This window comes from Enoplosus armatus, chromosome 6 (genome assembly GCF_043641665.1).
Source record: "Enoplosus armatus isolate fEnoArm2 chromosome 6, fEnoArm2.hap1, whole genome shotgun sequence".
Classification (NCBI taxonomy): domain Eukaryota; kingdom Metazoa; phylum Chordata; class Actinopteri; order Centrarchiformes; family Enoplosidae; genus Enoplosus; species Enoplosus armatus.
The window spans coordinates 9452418-9471666 of record NC_092185.1 but is presented as its reverse complement, the minus strand read 5'-3'; the positions used below and the strand labels follow the sequence as shown (position 1 = coordinate 9471666).

The window sequence follows — 19249 nt, the reverse complement described above, 5'->3', positions numbered from 1 at the left end:
CATGAGTATTTTTTGTACATAATTATGACTGACATGTCCAGTAGACGGCGATATTTACAACCACATATGGGCACAGGCATGATCAGTTTTGTGTGAAGGTCAGCAGCTCCTTCTACCACGTTTCTGTCTTCTGCTTAAATCCTATGAACCAATAACAGGATAGTGAAGAGATGGCATGTCTTTCAGTTGAGCTACATGCAATAACAATAGATTATTCTTCGATGTGGGGCTGGGACCTTGGGTTTGAATGTTGGCAGTGTATTCAGCAGCTGCTGGTATACAACTAACACGAGCGAACACAATAGGAGGGAAGAAACCCTATTTCCCATAGCCATGTGATCATCCTTCACAAATATGAAAATAGTGGAACTTCACCCTCACAGCATTGTTATTACAATGTCTTTAGGACAAACAGTCACCACTAATAAAGAGAGAGAAAAAAACAAATTGACCATCTGGAACTAAAATACACATGGGAAGTTCTGTTGATCATTCAATTTAGAAGAGATTACAGTAAAATTAACAAAAAACGCAAATATTGACCAGTGAATGATCTACTTTTTAAGGGTCTACTCTTGTAAACTTGGCTGTAATCCACAAAAATATACTTTTCTTGAAAACGGTGATCGCACAGTACATTCAGTATGTACTCACACCCCGGTGGTATATATTAAAGTCGTTATTTACACAACAAAAGAAGATGTTTGGCTCAAATTTTCAATTATACAAACAGAACAGCAAATGTTCATGGCTTTAGAATATCGATTCAAGATCTGGTTTACATGACTTTACGCTGTTTGCAATAAAGCACAATAAAAAATAAAACTATGACAAAAGAAATGGTGCATTTGAGTGAGGTGTTAGGAAACTGTAGCAACTGTACAAAACAACACAAAAGAACAGCTTTGGCTTATATTACTGATGAACTGTTACACAAATGTGAACATGTTGATTTTCTCACCAGTTCAACTGGACAGGTTCGCATTATCTTAATTGCACATTTATATATCCTACTCTTTTAAATTATAAAATGAATAGTATGTCATTATTGCAATAAATTCTGTTGCTATTTTGTTTTTACCTCCAACCGTATTGTTTCATTTGTTCACTAAAGTAGTCTCAACAGTTGCGATTATTTACCGTGTGTTCGAAATTCCTCTATAGTATTAATTAACTCCATGTTGTCTGTGTCTCCTGATCGACTGGATTAATAAATTAGAAGAGGCCACTTGAGATAAAGGTCTTGTCTGGTTACAGCATGATTTTGAAAGATAGTTCTTGCAGTGAACATCATATGTGAGTGTCCTCAGCCTGAAAGCAACACAACTTTCTCTGATTGTTTGCGACTTGCAAGCACAGCAATACAGCAACTACATGTAAGTGTCTGACTAGACCAGTGACTACAATAACCTACCGCCTATTGTTAAACAATTTCTTTGAACATCTTTCCTCTGCAAACGTCGTCTGAATTGCACCAAGTACCTGATACCACCTGCTTGTGCATATAATTCAGTCCAGCTAACTGAGATTTTTTTTAATCTTACTGTATCAGCTTGAGAATTTACTTTAGATATGTCCTGACACGTCTTATAACATTTGCCACCCAGTCTTACAAATTGAAATGGAGTTGAATAATAGTATCGTAACGACAGCTCTAAGGACCCTTGCTCTTTCTTTTGTCTCCATGTCTAACCCCTCCCTCTCTCTGACTGGCTGGTGACTGGAGGCTTGATCGGGGCTCTTTATGTCACCCATGTGTCCATGCGCAAGCGCTTGACCGAGGGGCTCTCCCTGTCCTCAGAGCCGGCAGGGGGTCTGCCCAGCCCCAGCGGGGAGTGGAAGTCTGGCCGGTGGTCCTCGCGATCGCTGCCGTCATAAGAGCTACAGGAGGAGCTGAGGCTGTCGGCAGGTGAACGTCCCAGAACTTCCTGTCGACTGGACCCTTGATGCGGCTGCTGAGGGGGGAAGCCAGAGGGGGTGACGCGCTCCCTTGGCGGTGAAATAGGCTCGGACTTGATGTTTATGCTCTGGCTGGTGTTGATGGAGAGGTTGGAGCCCTGAGGTAGGTGACCTCCACCACTGCAGAGGAGATAAGCATGGCATTTTGTGTTCAGTCTAAAAATGAGACAACAAATGTGAGGTGCAACAACGCGAAACGCCAGGAAAAATGTAGATGTGTGATTCAGCATGATATCACAGAGCATAGTGGGTGTTGCTTTTATGTGAGGGCGTCTGGAGAGTGTGCCTTTGTTTGGGAAGTGCGTTACTCACACCAAAGAATTAAGAGCTGCCTGGCCCAGTTGATGCTGTTGCCATGCCGACATGGAGCCCAGTGAGAGCCCAGGAGAGCTGAAGCCCTGGAGGGAAGAGATCTCTGCACTGCTCAGGGAGAACTCTGTAAAAACAAAAGCAGCCACACACAGTGAGAACCCACTCGCATTTCAGCTACAACGCCGTGTGCCACTGAGAAAAGAGCAGGAGCCAACAGCGTGTAGTGCAAACAGTCACAGCTGAGGCGGTTGTTTTCAGTCTGAGGGGAGAGCAAGACCAGACTCACCAGCAGGGTTGTAGGAGGTGGGCATGCCTGAGTAGACCAGGCCCTGTGGGGGTAAGCTGGGGGTGGTGACAGACACTACTGGAGTGGCCAGCGGCTGGGTGGACTGGGAGCTGCTTATCCTCTGGGTGTTCTGCAAAAATGGAAAAAACAACATAGAAAATGCATGAGCCCAAAATACAGCACTCTAAAACTTAACAATGTGCACTTTTTCTTATCTTAAGACGTTTCATTTAGAGCTTACAAGTTTTAAGTTGGTGTTTACTACACATGTTGTGGTAATCAGGAATTTGAATGTAATAATAAACGCTGCCACTAGGTGGTGGTGTAGCTTCATGGCAGTCAATATTCTATCTTTCTGATTCATTGCTGACTATATGTTTTCACAAATATGTCAAAAAAGAGGATAAAAAAATAGGAAGAAATATCCAATAAGTGATTGTTTGATACATTTGGGACATTTATCCTGATATAGTTCACTAAATATATGTGTATGTATACAACAAACTGCAGACATGCTTGTGAATTTATCCCACATTAAAAATAATTAGGTGGATTTCAGTAATCACAACAAATAATTCATTTCATCCATCAGTTTTAAGTGGACAACTGACAGATGTAGTCAGTGCAGAAGTCACAACAACTGACATGCAACTGCAGGCACAACAAATTATTAATCAGACTTACTGCAATCTGCTTAATGAGTTTTACTTTGTTAGACATGAAAAAGAACAATGTTACAGGGATAGTGCAGGTGAGGAACAGCCCCCTTCAACAGCATCTATTGCCCACACATTCGGAGAGCGGGAAATCAAAGTGAGTCAAGTGATCCATTTCATAATCAAATAAACAACTCTTAACTGAGAGGGTGCAAAGGGATAATATAAATGACACATTTCAGTTACCAGAGTGACGCACAGTAAAGCCCCAGTGATTTTTAGTGCAGTGACTGGCATGCAGTCCACACAAAACACACCTACACAGCATGGTGTGGTCATGCAACAAACTACGCTGTGAGCTACAAATGCACACGCCCAAACTACACTAATCAAATGCAGACATAGGTTAGAAACAATACTACAACAAGTCCTCGGAGTATAATGCAACAAACATATGTGCAGCTGCCAGCGGTTACGTTTGAAGCAGCGTTGCATCATGATCCAGTTGATGGCTTCCTTGCATTGTTCCAACACTCTCCAGCCAGATGACTTCACCAAACCCAAGTGTCTCACAGAATGATATCATTTAAAATGATGTAATCTTCTCTTCTTTAGAAAAAAATGTCGATTTATATTTTTATTCAACACTTTTTGTAATTCTAAAACTTTTCAGATTGTGACTTCAACATGATAGTTAAAAGATTTCACTCCCCCCCCCCTCTCTGTCTCTCTGTCTCTCTGTCTCTCTCTCTCACACACTCCTGGCTGTATATGACTAACATTGACGTGTTGGGAATGGAGGAGCCAATTTAACAGGCTGAGGCAATTTTCACAGGCCAAACCCAAAAAAACATGCAGTGACAAAACATTTTTTTTTATGTATTATTGCTGGCAGTTCTGAGAGCCAATCTCCGGTTTGAGCACTGCATTTTAGTCTATCATGTGTGATTACCGGAAGCATGTTCACATTTCAACCATTTGCCCAGGCATTTGTCAAAACTCACCAAATCCATTTCCTCCTCCTCCGACTGCCCTCAACAGAAGAAGAGAAGACAGGCAGAATTACAGAAAAGAAGAGGAGCGACTGGAAATCGCTCTGGAAAACAGTGCCAGCTATCTAGATTTCACAGCAAGGAATATAAAGTGTAGATGACTTCTGCAGTCATTGTAAAATCACACTAATTTTATGTCTATAGTCTGTTTTAACCAAAGCATAGGCACCCGATTAACTCTTTACTTAACATTCAAGTATGTGGCCACAATCTTCCAACAATGTGCGGATGTGACTTTCTGAAGTTTGTTGGGCTATAAAGCTGTTCTCTTGTAAATGATGAAGAAGAAGTAGTCAAATCCTGAACAAAAGTCAGTGAAGTTAAGAACAGAGAGTACAGTAAGGACGCAGAATTGTTCTGGAAATTGACTCATCTGATTTTGACACTGCAATCATCTCGTAATCATCAGAAATTACATATGAAGTTTCTTCACGGGAACCGACAATGACCGCATAGTACTGTGTATTTCAAATCCTCCCTGTACTGAAACCAGAAGCCCGTCGTCCATCTTTTCTATGCTGTGGGACATACTGCGACCAGGCCAGGGCTGTCTTAATATCCACACTCAATCAATAGCGGCAGGAAGACACGACAAGGGCGACAAGATATTATCTGGCTCACACCCTGGGCCCCTGATTAAGTCTTCATCTACACTCTGTCACACTGAGATGTGATTAATTTAATACCATTATGGCCTAATGACAGGCTGTCTGCAGACCTGCCACAGCCAGCGCCCTCCACAGCCTTTACCATTCTGAGAAGCTTCGTTGGCTCAGACACCGCTGCCTAACCTGTTTCAGACCTCTTACAACACAACCTGTCCTGCTCTACCGATTCCACATACCGACATGGCAACACACAGTTGTTTCAACACTGCTGCTGGCTAGTGGAGCCTCAGAATAGGAGGAGCACCCACAGTAACAGTAAGGTTTATTTACCAAACACAATCATTTTCCTGGAGTGGCTCCTGTTGCTGACAACACCAGCAACACACACAGTTGGAAATAGTATATTTGCCGGCCGGTGTCTGAAATCCCCCACTTACAGTTTTTTTAGATGTTGATCTATGACCAAGAGAGGGTAGTTCAGCCTCAGGCATTCACTGTGGTCAAAGAGCGCTGCACCTTCATTATTATATTAGAGAAAGCCTCTCATTTGAATGTGAATAATTGAGGTAGAGTTATGACACCTGGGCTGCCGATTCTTGGCTCGGTCCACATTTTAATGGAGGTGATCTAAGAAGAACGCAGCACAAGAGGAACGCTGCTCAGATGTGGCCTGCACACTGTGAGTCCCACTTGGCAGATAAACACAGTAGTGAGGTGACAACCTCACTTGCACAACGTGCTACATTGATATGATAACATCAAAAATGTTTGTGGCAAAATCCTGCAAAATCCTCTGCTATTAAAGTCTAGATGAAGACACCAAACAAAGCTCTGGTCTGCCCTGCAGCAGAGATACTTAAAGCTCCTTTAGCTGGAGATACTTGTGTGCAGTGGTGTGCTCGGTACTCACCAGTGGGGGCATCATCCCTTTGCTAGACGGAGGGATAACAACCCTTAGGTCTGGCTTGCGGCTTCCCATTCCCATGTTCCCTCCAGGGGGTGGTGGAGACTTGGTGGGCATGACTTTACCCAGGCCATTGCCGCTGGGTGTGCTGAGGACGCCCGGGGAGCCCCTGGGGTTAACAAAACCGTTCCCTGCAGAGGTACGCAGCGACAGAAACACATCATCAAACCATGGACTGTGACTGACAACACTCCCAGTCATCAAGCAAACCTCTCGCACAGCAATGTTTTCCTGCCGCAGCACGCAGCGTTAAGTGTTTCCAACCCTCTGGGAAGTTTTAATAGACTTGGATAATTATCCTGCACATTTACAAAAATAAAACGTTCATTTCAAAATTGATGAGCCTTTTATTTTTATTGTGAATGATTACATCAAAGTCAATTCTTTGCATCTTGGGATGAGGAGCAGTTCACTGACAAATGTACTGTGACTGCTTAACAGGAATAGCTGAAGCCATTACAGTTGAATAAAAAACAATAGAAGAGCTCGAGATAATGTTTTTTTACACTGTGCACACAAACCATAGTAAAGGGCTACACTCTCCCTTCAATTCGCACCTTGATGTGCATGGTCATTAGTCATTTCCTTTTTCAGTATGAGTCCCCACCAACGTATTTCAGGAGCTCCAACCCTCCTCACTCCCACTCGCTGGACAACTATCCCACACAAAGGGTGAATATTATCAGCGGGTGTGGACAGATTACTTGAATCCAATAAGAAATTCTCTTTCTACGTTTCAGTGTCACGTATACAGACATATAAGTGTTACAGACTTAAAGGAACAGTCTGTAACACCTATATGTCTGTGTAGATTCATAGTACAGTTTTCATATACTCGACCTTGTTGTATAACATACTGTGATATGGTATGTATCCTAAAAAATACACGATTTATCTCAGAAATAGCTGCACCAAGAAAAGGTGCTTCTATGTGTTAACATAATTAACAAAATAATTAATAAAATAAACCTATAAAATAATTAATTCTTAGAGCACTGTTAACTGTCCTCACCTTGTATTCTACTAACTGCTGCATTTAAAAAAAAAAAAATACAGGTTTCAGAAAAACATTAATTCTTCCTGGTTTTGTCTACCTTTTTTTTTCCAACTGTAAGATACAGAATGACTCATCTGAACAAGGTCTGCAGTGGGATTCTGCAGATTCCACACAAATCCGCTCTATTAAAAATGGAGCAGTGAATTGTTATGAAGAAAAATAACCAAATAAAAGACATATTTCAAGTGCACTTGAATTATAAATGGAATTTACTTTATATAAGTTCAAGTAAAAACTATACCTATACAATATATATGTGTTGAAATCCTAAAAACAAGGGGAAGAAAGAATGAATGGTATCTAGCACTGCATCAACAGATCAGTAACACTTCAACAAGTTGCTGACTTCTCCATTGTGTTCAGTGTATCCCAGTGAAACACAAAGTGTGCGCACAATGAGTAGGCTCCTGCGTAGGAACATAATGGAACAATAGCCCCTCTGACTACAGATAAGGACAGCAACAATTCACGGTCAAATAAACAGTTAAGAAGCCGACAATAGTATCACACAGCTGAATCAACAGTATATACAAGCAGCAATCGCCATCAGCTCTGGCTTTGATCATAGAAGACTTGGCTGCTGCAAGAAAACAATGTTTACAGAATTAGCAGAGCAAATGTCCAAGACCCTAAAAATAGCAAACCTGATTAAAAGCAGTGAAGATGTCATTGAGTGGGAATGAGATGTTAGTGCAAATAGAATTGCATGTAAAGGAATGGGTTGCAGCGTGGCAATATGGCAAGAAAATAAGAGCTTTCTGATAAAAATCAGTGAGCTGTGATATTTTACTAGAACCGAGAGAGTTTGTTCGTTTTTATGTCTGTGCCAAGACAAACATTAGGCCCATCACACATGGGATTACAGGAAACCACTGTATATCAAACATCAAAAATATAACAAGACAAGACACCTTCCGGTAACACATATACAAAAACATAAAACATGAATGATAACATTATATGTATATACACCTTCAAATAACTTATATTTTAATGCAAAATTGTAATAAATTGTGCACCAAAGACAGAAATATTATGGGCCTGAAGTTTATCCTGATTCATTGATGTAGTCAATCAAATACACCAGTGTCTATAGCCTACCTGCATTGTTCACTGTCCTTTATTCTGTTGTCTGGTAAAAACCTTTTAAACTACAACAGAGCCAAGAGTACATGTCGACATCTTACGCGGCATTAATCGAACAAATTTCATTGTGCATACAGCTGCCGCTGTAATGTTATAAAATAAATGGCGCTCATTTCGCATTACACAACATGACTGAAACAGGACCGTATCTATCAACATTTTAGTCATTTTCTTTGTCCCCTTCTATTCCAACACATGCCGGGCTGATTACAGTGTGACACACTGGACACATTGCCAGTGCAGCACAGGTCAAAGACAGACAGACAGACAGACAGACAGACACTCTGTGCTGTATTCACTGGCAAATTTAGACTTGGATTAACCCACCTGACTTGCATATCTATCTGGAATGTGCCTCTGATTATGACTTCAGATGTCTGATGATGATGAGTAAATCCCACATTTCTTTCAAATAATTGCCAAGAAGGGAACACATGTCTGAACAAATACTTAAACCACAGCATTCATTCTGAGCCAAGATAACAGCCACAAGTTAGGACCCAGCCTTTCAGCAGGGACATTTCAGTGGGCTTTTCTGATGTCTGCCCTCATTCCACATTCAGACTTCTCTAACGGACTGGTTGTGCCAATAAATCCTCTGGCTGAAACCTGTGCACGTTGAAAGCTGTTTGGTTTCAGTTCATTGTCCTGAATTATTAACACGGTCTGGGAAGGGGCATTACATAAGCCCTTGTGTTTACAACTTAAACATTCAGTCTTCATTTTAAGTTCAGGGAAAGAAAATGTGGTGGCTTATTGTGCATCCCACGTGCGTCAGGTTCAGGCAAAGCAGAAAATGTCTTGATGAATAAGAAGAAATAATAGATGTGAATCAAGGCCTCCAAAAAAACAGTTTTCTAATAATAGATGCCATACACAGTCCTATTGTTGTGTCTCAGACAGGATGTGCAGAGGGAGATTTGTTAAGACTAAAGGCAGATGGCAACCAGGTAAATAAGTGTTCTTGCCCCCCTGTCTTTTTGTAAAAACTGTAAATTATAACAAAACTGACAGATGGTTCTTGTTATTGTATTTTTCTATACGGCATGGGTATGAGGTCATCCTCCAACTTTGAATACATGTTTCACTTTCAGCTAACCCTGGCACGAAGAGGCTAAAAAGCTCAAATAAATGAAAATAACTCTGAAAGTAAAATTTGCACCAACACAATCTTGGTGCACCTACAGTACTATTCGTTCCATTACCTGATGTGATCTGCTGAACATACAAACATGCTTTGTAGTTGTGTTTCAAGAACTTGTAATGCTCCAATATTAATGAAGGGATGTGTACAGCTTGCAGACATATTGCATAAGAGAGAGCACGCTCTTAAATCTTCCCTGTGTTCACCACAACTTTCATTCTTAACGCTCACCAGTCAAGGAGCAGAGCTTGAAATTAGGTGTAATTGTAAGAGTTGTTGAGAGCTGCCCACGGGAGTAACAGTATATTTGAAGATAGCTGTAGAGCCATTATCTTAACTAAAGACTAGACAAGAACAACAACAGATGGCTTAGAAAAAACAACTGAAAATTATACGCTGGAAAAATCTCGCCAATAATGTTTACTGTGATATCAACATATGTGTGCTTGCAAGTCAGGCAGTTTTCACAATCAGCTAAAAAGTGAATAATAACTCCTCCAAGATCCTGCAGTTAAAACAGCTGCCCATCACCAACAAGGACCCAGAGGTTGTGCGGAAAACAACTTACTTATTCTATTTTTTTATGTAAAAAAAAAAAAAACATGCACGCAATCTTGTCTCTGTGGTGGCACCATCGAACAGGGAGAGAGAAGACATCACACGGCACATCTTCCATCTGGCCACTTTGAAAGGCTTCTGCTGTGGTCATAGCTGCTACTTGTGAAAAATCAGAGCTATGTCAGGAATGGTCATCTGACAGCAGGGCTGGAGAGGTTTCTCCTCCCTGTAGTCTCTGCTGTTCTACACACTTGGTACAAACAACAGCTGCAGCATGCGCACACTGTGCCAAACGCTGACACCCCCTGGCAGAGGATCCTAACTCTACCCGACCCGGTACCACACCCCAAACTTAAGACTTACCCAGCACTCTAAAATGCTGACTGTAAGCCAATCTGAGGTGGTCCTCATACTTTCTAATCAATACCTAACCAAATATCTCATTGTAAGCCTAAATCCTTATGGTCTGCCACAAGCTAGGAACATTAAATACCGTACCATCTACAGTACCGTAACACCATACTGCATTGAGTCGGAAATACTATATGGAGTACAGCAAGCTAAGTGTCAAGGAAAGAGTTAAACTCCACCTGCCTCCGCCTCTCACACAGCACATTGCAGCCATGACAGGCTGTCCGGTCATTGTGTACTGAGGACTTAGTGGGATGTCATGGCCCGAATACCTACAGGGTTATGCTGGTCTAGGCATCTTACAGACCCTCTCCAGCCTTATAAGGGCTGCCAGAGTAGCGGGGGAAAACAGATGCACCTGTCAATAGAGGGAAGGAAACAGGAGGAGGGAGGGCCACATAGAGGTGACAAGTTTAAAGGAAACGCTGCGTTTATTTACCTGCCAAAGTCAGTTGAACAGCTAATTACCTCGCCTGGTTATCCAGGTTGGTTTCAAGCACAAACACCACACTGCTGCTGGGCCATTTCATCTCTCAAACATGCATTTAACAAGGATATCATACATTTCCTCTGTGGAGAGGAGCAACACATGTATTCCCTTTGCATGCAGTGAAAATATGGTCAGGCAAAAGGACTATCAGTCAGTGATAGTGACAACTGCCTTGAACCAATCACAGATGGATACGCAACTATCCAGCTTGCGTGCTAAGCAGGAGGCCTATTGGGCAGAGCTACAGAGAGCTAATGAATCTCTCCGGGAGGACTTACCCGCTGGGCTGAAGCCCACACCACTTGGCACTGAAAGGTCTGTGGTATCCAGCATGCCACCTAATGAGATGCACAGAGTGATATGATTAACCATCTGCATCCTTCTGCAAGCTAGCAGAGCATGTGATGGAGACGCCAGACCAGACATGAAAATGTCATGTAGATCTATCTCAAAAAAGAGAGGCATGTGCTCCCGCCAGCTTCGTCATGGTGGGGAAATTTCCAATTTATGATTAAAGAGAGCAACATCAAGCTGTGTTCAGGGTGGTGTTTGCTATGTTTATAAAGTTGGTGAATGCAGAATTCCACTATGAGGACGCACCTGCAACAAGCAATTATTAATTTGTGGGGGAAATTAGGCATCTATTGGAGCCTCTCTGAACCGTTGTAGCACTCTGCCAAGCAGACGCTTTCAAGAGATACACTTAAATCAAAGCACACAATGCTTGCATGCCACATGAGCTTGGACATTCGTTTAGACTTTGCAGTATGCAGATCCAATATGAATCATAAAAAAGACATAAAAAACAAAACAATAGAGACCTTGCAGCAAATAATCAGGAAAGGGGAGTTATTGTGAAAAACAACCATTAAGTAAACCCCCTGCGAATGGGTAGGTGTCAGCCAATTCTGATATGTGGTTAAATTTGAATGAGGCATTTCACACCTTGTTGCATGTACTTCTATCGTATGCAATGAAGCTGAATCTTGCAAAAGCCATCTGGACTAACTGAGTCAGACCAGTGCTAGAGTAGATTGACATCATTTTCCACAATGCTGATACAGTAAAAGGTGTGATGATGAGCATTTCAGAGGGTGTGAAAAAAATATATCACACAATTGCCAGCTAAAGGGTGTTAGTGTGACATGACTGTTTGACCTTAAGCCCTTTACATCCAATGCCAACTTGACAAAAACCAAAAAGTGCAAACTCTATATGTATTAGAGACATCCCAAAAAACCTAAAGTTACCTTAAAGGAATAGTTTAACAGTAAATAAGTGTAAGTGTATTACTTACACTTATTTACTTTCTTGCAGAGTTAGATGAGAAGATAAGTCATGTATATAAGCTAAGTATGAAGCTACTAAGTATGAAGTCACGAGGTGATTAGCCTTGCTTGGCATAAAGAGCGGAAGCAAGGGGAAACAGCTAGCCTAGCTCCATCTAAAGTTCAAAAATCTGCCAAGCAACACCTCTACATTGTTGTGGTTTTATGGGGGGGGGGCAGTTACGTGAACCAGCGTAGACTAGAGATTAGTCAAACAAGATCAAATGTATTTATTAATGAGGAGTTAGCAGTTGTTTCTTTAGCATTGGAGAGAACCAGGCTAGCTGTTTCCCCTTGCTTCTAGTTTTTATGCTAAGCTAAGCTAATGACCTCCTGGTTGACAACCATCAGTTTTCACTAAAATTGTCTACAAACAAAATATTTATATTATTTGAATAATTTGGAAGATGCTATAATCACATACAAATTATACACAATAAGGTTTTAATCAACTAAATAAAACCTGAGGGTGGTCTGGATTAGTTGACCGGGGTTGTTGTCCACTAACCTGCACTGCCTGCACTGGTGGGCCTCTGGGGGCCTCCACTTGAGCCCACATTCCTGTGCAGAGAGGCCTGTGGAGGGGACAGCATCCCACTGTCACTCAGGGAGGCTGTGGCTGCTGCCAGAGCTTGGCTGCCCAGGGTCCCTCCTGGCTGGTACATGGCATTAGGATTGGACACGGGCACTGCCACATGCATGGAGAAGTTCTGCTGAGGCAATGCTGTGGGCTACAAGAGAGAGACAAACACACAGATATTTATACACAAACACACTCAAAATCCAAGGTCTGATGATGAGTCTGACGGGTCAGTGGTTGTCATGGCATCATTAACAGAGACTGTGCATTTTAAACTCAGCAGCTGCTTTATAACAGAATATTTAAAGAAACATTTCTGCCCGACATCTGAGGGCTATTGAGTGACACCATATAGCCATCAAAAAAGTTTATTCTCATTAGCATCATACAGAATACAAACAAATCTTCAGTGCTACCGCAACACACAGAAAACACAGAAAACCAAAATCTAAAAAACATGCATTCAGGTGATCACTTTGGCATTGCAACAGTCAGCACTACAGACGTACTTCTGCCTTTTGAAACACACCACCGTGTAATGTGTGTAATGTGTTTCTCAGCACGGCAGAGAGGGGTAGCTGGGATTCACAACTACAAGAATCGTGACTCACTTGCATTTACCTACAAAGTGCTGACTGTGCAAAGCGTCAGTGAGAATGACAGGTGGCAGTGAGAACGTTTCATCATAGCATTATCCGGTGAGCCAGTCGGGTATTATCATTAGTTTGTTAATGGCAAAGTGATGCTCTTCATGTCAGGAACATAGAGGAAATGACTGCTTAGTAAGCACTATGTTCTTGCACCATTCTAATATTGTCACGCATGATAAGATCACAAAAGATTTGTGATATTTTCGAGGGTGAGCCAGTGTGGTACTTGATGAAGGAGAGGGAAGATGCTAAATGATAGTGCAGTGTTAGTGTGCTCTGGGAACACTTTACTGCTGGAACTGTTCAGGAGTAAGAGATATTTTATGCTCGAATGCATTGAGAGAGAGGTAATAGAAAGATTTGAAAGGAGAACTTGTAAACATTACATTATCAAGGGACTGTGAAAAGAAATCTTTTTTGTTTGCTTGTTTTTTTGTTACATTATGAGATGAAAATCAGGTTAGAGATAGAAAAAACCCAACCTTAAATCACAGAACCAGCTGATTTTTATGATAAACACTCACAATATGTGAGTGATACATCCCTGATGTGTTTAAACTTCGCAACCGCTGTTTGATTTCTGATAACATGACCATGATAGTAGGGTGTAATCTTTCCAGCAGAAGCATGCAACATTTCACCTGTTCACAAGAAATGTGATCTTATCAGGGTGTGCCATAATATCAGTTGCAGAACAAATCAACATAAATGCACGCCCAGTGAATGGGGCATTAATCTGAAGCTAGAGTAGTTCTGAAAGAAGTTGACAGAGGTTCTGGAGGGAGGGGGGGTAACAAAAAGAGGAAAAAGTTAAATGAAAAAAGAGTGAAAATCCTTTGTGCCACAAAGCCAAGCAAAGACGTTGCATTTACAGTACTTACGATTTTATGATTTCTCATCATATTATCAAACTCCTCATTAATTTTTTTATACTTTTCTTCTGTGTGAGGAGTGAGGACATATGAGGCATCAGGGTCCGGGCTATCACAACCTCTGTGTTCTTTCTTGTTTAGCGCCTGTAGTGAACATCAACATAAAGACAGGAATCAACACAAAACAGCAGGGGACAAAGGAAGTACTTACACCACAGCGCTTGTACATTAAATCACTCTCTTCGCTTAGTTTGCCGAAATGGTCGTCCATGAGGGGGCTGTGCCCAAAACAGTCTTCAGGATCAGGACTAGCACAGTCATTATGGCCTTTGTTTCTCAATTTCTGAAATGAAATTGCACAGTTGAAAAGAAATACAGAATGAACAGAATACAAGATGTGGCTCTGTGTTTTTGCTGCTTATACACATTTCTACCAGAAACATATAAGAAATATAAATGTACAAAAATCAATATCTACGGTATGTTTGTCCTTCAATTGTTTCTCTTGTTGCAGTACAACATGAACAGCTGCACCAATGCTAGGCTAAAGTGTAGTTCAATACAGGGCTCAGTACCAAGGGGAAACTGAAATGTCACTCTATATCCTTTCACCCTTCAGAAGTGTTCAGAGAAACAAAATATTGTCCTCCTCCCTTTCCTCTCCTTCTCGACCCCTCCCTGCCTCCATCCTTCTCTGGTCTTCTTTCTCTTGCCGCAAGTGTGTGTTTGCATTTTTCATTATATTTCAGCTATCATAAGCCACCCAGCCGGAAGAAGCCCCTGCATAAGAAGATCCTACAGCAGAGCACTTTTAGACTGTCCCAGTCTGTAATTCAGTATGGTTGTCACTCGTGGGATCTTATCAAAGTTAATGCATGTGGGGAATAAAATGGATTATCAAATGTGGTCAAAGATGATTATTTGAGCATGAAATTGAGCAATTATTGTAAAAGCAAAAAGCTCATAAGTACATAGGATGGTGTGTTGTGGTGTTATAAAGAGCCTATTCTAACTGCGGGGGGGGGGGGGGGGGGACATGTCATACAACTACACAAATAAATGCATTGCTTGGCTCTTTTGCTCACTTTCATACAGGCTGTTCTCTGCTCCTCATTACAGCTCTGAATAGCGGTGTTAACAAGACTTGCTGACAGCGTGTGACAGCTTGTGATATCAAGGCAGTGTACATCAAAACATGATTTATGTGTGGCTCTCAAGGTTCCTCTATCGGGCCGCTGCAGGTCCACAACAGCGCCCTGCCCTGTCTGTGGGCTGCCTCGGAGGCCTCGTGTCTACAGGAAGGTCATTGACTCCTGCGGATGCAGGGGTCAGAGTGTGAGGCAGAGGAGAGGAACCTACACACACTAATGAGACCTTACTCTCTGTCTCTGGTCTTCATCACCCAACAAAGTGGAAAATGTGTGTGTGTGTGAGAGAGAGAGAGAGAGAGAGAGAGAGAGAGAAACAGAAACTATATGAGTAGGAGTGTGTGGTATATGTGCAATGTCTGCAATGTATATGTGCGTTGTGTTGGGTGTGAGAGTGCATGACTTGTGTGTGTGTGTGTGTGTGTGTGTGTGTGTGTGTGTGTGTGTGTGTGTGTTTGTGTGTGTGCGGGTGGGGGTTCTACAGCTGCTACATCCTCTGACAGTGATGTGACAGTGCGTTTAGGTCTGTGCAGACAATGTGGCTAACCCAGCGCTGCTCACCACAACCTCAGTGTAAGTTACATTTCCTAAAACCTGTGCCATGGCTTTATGAGACTCCTGCAGAATATCATTACTCGTTGAAACCAGATGATGCTAAATCCCACACTGCTCACTCCATGTCCATGCATTCACATGCATACAGTTTCTGAGGGATGTACATTTTTGGGGCACAATAACAACTATAATCTACATTGTACAGACAGAAATGTGACGCTGTGCGCAGCTGAGACAAAAATAAGGAAGTTCTGAAAAGCACCCACATCTCTTCAAACACAAGTGTCCGCAATGCCCAGAGGAGAGGGAGAGAGAGAGAGAAGTCCTCTGGATAATGAATGGCCAGCACTGTACCACAGATGCTTTACTGTTTGGTGTGGTACAGAGCAGTGGCATTCTTCTCATTCTAAGAAAACGCCTTGCTGGTTCATTTCCTGTTTACTGAACGAACCCTCTTTAGTTAGGGTCCTGAAAGGCCTGTGTTTACTGGGGTTAAACTATGCACTTTCTCCACCAGCAAGCCAAAGATCTGATCTCAACCTGCAAATTTAAGTTCCAACCTGCTCATTATGGGAATATCTTGGTCGGACTGGTCGGGCCCGGCTGTGCGAGATGGGCAGGGCTGCTCTACTTTCACAACAAGCCTGGCCAGCCTTCAGTACACCGCACCCACTGGCCCAAGCCATTTAGGGAGGGGTTGCAGCAGCACAGTGGGTGTGCGGGAACCAGATAGCAGCAGACAAGGGCAGGCAGTACTCAGATCTGTTCCATGACACATGACATGAATCACTAAAATGCATATTATCTTTGAAAAAAGATGCATCGAAGGACACTTTGTGTGCAAGAGTTAATGGTCTCTGCGGCGTTTTAATGCATATAACATTGAAGGCCTGGGAAAGCATGGCTTTAATTCTTTGTTAAATGACTTGGCATGTTTCGGGTGTCCCACAGACGCTGCCCACAGCTCCCAGTAAATGGATCACTAAATCAGCACATGGCCAAACAGGTGTCCCTCTTCCAAACACCTGTCAAGACCTGGCTCCCCATGCTGGCCAATCAGAAGCAGCCGCGCAGAGACATGGCCGTAGAAGGGACCACATGGAGCCCTGAAGGCCACCCGACCCCAGATCAACTTTGCTCTTAAATGTCGCAGACTGCTCCAGACACTACAGTGTTCTGACCTAGAAAAGGGAAACTTAACTAGACGATCAGGACGCAAAAGAGAAAAGATCTTTTTGCATTATGAATAGTTTAATAAAAGCGGTTTCAAAAGGCCTCTCAAACGTTGACTCAAGCTGTGGGGTTTGTACTTTAGAAAGTAAAGTTGGCTGGATGTGAATACAGCTGAGGTTGGGGTTTTCAGTAGCATTTCTGATGAAAGATATGGGCTGTTTGTTGCGGGATTGGGGGGCTGCAGAGAGTATAGACAAGGGAACTTGTGTAATCTATTCACGAGGCCCTGAGAGGCTCACAAAGATGAGTGGGAACAAGGCCAGCTGCTATTTTCTCACAGCAGTCCAAACCTGTATTGATAGAAATGTGGCTCTTCAAATAAAAATGAGACTCCGAGTGGCTGACGTCAAACCAACTGGGCACTATTGTCTGTGTGTGTCCGTCAGTTTGCTTGTGTGATCCTTCAACGTCTCTTAAAAAAACCCAACATTTTCCATTGCAGGAGGCCTTGAGGCTTCCTTATCCTGGAGAAAACATCTATCCGTCATCTCCACCTGAGCCCTGACTATTAACCTAGCGGTAACCATGGGGTACATTCAGCACAGTAATTGCCTCTCCAGATTTGCAGTATATGTTCCGTACAGAAGGCTATAGCACAATGAAAGGCAGCCTTGCACACCACTTTGATTTGATATTAGATTCTGTATTTAATGTAATTCTGCCCAATGATACCTTAAGAACTGCTACTAAAATCTATAAACATTTTGAGACAGTTCACGTCATGTCAACATGCTCAATGCTTGGACCTTAGAGTTACTTTTATACATTATATTCACATTTTTTATTGCAAAATTGAAGCAAACACTATTCCACAGATTAAAAATAAAACCCAAACCATTGCATAAGCCACCTACATCACCTGTTTCTTGAGAAGTACTTCCAGTGAAATGGGCCCAAGCAATTTACTCTGCTGCTGCTGTGAGTCTTGGAAAACAATTTCACTATGATGTTCTCCCTCTCTTGTGTCAAGAGAGCTTTCTGCATTTAACTTATTCATGTACTGCACAGTACTGTACGTGAATAGAAGGCAGGGTGAAAGGAGAAAGATAGTGGTTCGCATAAAAGCTGAACTTCAAAATTGTGGGGGAGATGGCTGAAAGGAAGGCATGAAGAGGCTGTTTCTATGGTTCTCTTCCATTGTGCCTGAATCACAGTAGCTTTCACTTACAGTAGCTTTCCCTATTGGTAGAGCACCACCTGACCTACAGTATGACTGGTGCACCGCAGCTCTGATTACAGGCCCCCTCAACAAGCAAGACAGTTTGTAGTGTAATGGCAGGAAATTATACAAAATGTTCCAAAAGTGAAGTACAATATGAATGTTTAAAGCATGTTGTGTTTATTTAACCGGTTGTTGTCCCTCTACCTCATTTCAGCCGGGTCTCCCAGCCTCTTGCCCTGCAGTGCTGTGAATTAGCCCTTGTGCCTGCCGCTACACTAAGCAAGGTAGCGTGCTAATCCTCATGACATCACCATTGAGTCCAGGCCGTTCCATCTAATGTGCTTATCAAAGGGCTTCTTTGAGTGTGAACGCACTAGGAAATCAGCATGGGGAGGCGGCTGATAGGGAGGCTTTTATCTGAATATTTCTGCTCTTATATAACATCTTAAGAGACTTTCACTACCATCATGTTCCCTTTCCCCTGTGGTGCTGTAGTCTTCACTTGAGGGGAATAAAAGCCTCTTTTGGTTGCTCTTTAGGCACTGTATACCATGGCCCAGCGACTAGGTTACTGTAATGTAGAAAGCCTTCTTTTCTCTCTACTTCCCACCACATGTTGTGAGTTGGGAGTGAGGGGCTATTAGATAAGGAGACCTCTGTAATTCCCGGACATATCTTGTTTAATCTCATGACCATTACACATTACTGACTGGACTGATATCAGGATATGAGGCTGGATTCATGTCCTTCCTTTGGCTGTCTCCATTGTCTAGTTCCTCAGTGGACAGGAAGAGCAGTGGGAGGGGGCAATCGCTCGACTCGACTGTCTGCATTTTACTTTGATATTGTTGTCTTGTGGCTGTTAGAAAAACAATAGTGAGATTCAATCCCACCTGTCACTACATTGACAATGGTCAGGACCACAATGAACTGTGAGCTCAAAGCCAGACTAGTAGTGACCTATTAATCCAACGTGAGTCATGCTCACTAAATCTCAAAAGATATCTTTGAGAACAAACTAATCAAATTCTTTATTGTGTACTGCATATGATTACCTGCATTTGACTGACTAGATTGC

At 42.3% G+C, this 19249-nt stretch overlaps 1 protein-coding gene across 3 annotated transcripts in view; it reads right to left on the bottom strand.

Annotated features, from left to right (window-relative positions):
• Positions 1-424: 424 nt before the first annotated feature.
• mef2aa (myocyte enhancer factor 2aa) overlaps positions 425-19249 on the bottom strand; it is a 55279-nt gene continuing 36454 nt past the window's right edge. The window contains exons 4-11 of one of the 3 annotated variants that reach the window (XM_070906662.1): positions 14285-14416; positions 12480-12702; positions 10922-10981; positions 5784-5968; positions 4218-4241; positions 2558-2687; positions 2272-2395; positions 425-2079 (exon numbers count right to left, since the gene is read on the bottom strand). In XM_070906662.1, the coding sequence (XP_070762763.1) occupies positions 1743-2079; positions 2272-2395; positions 2558-2687; positions 4218-4241; positions 5784-5968; positions 10922-10981; positions 12480-12702; positions 14285-14416 (1215 nt within the window). In that variant the 3' untranslated portion in view covers positions 425-1742. The remainder of the gene's footprint in view (positions 2080-2271; positions 2396-2557; positions 2688-4217; positions 4242-5783; positions 5969-10921; positions 10982-12479; positions 12703-14284; positions 14417-19249) is intronic. The other 2 variants (XM_070906663.1, XM_070906664.1) reach the window with 2 other exon arrangements.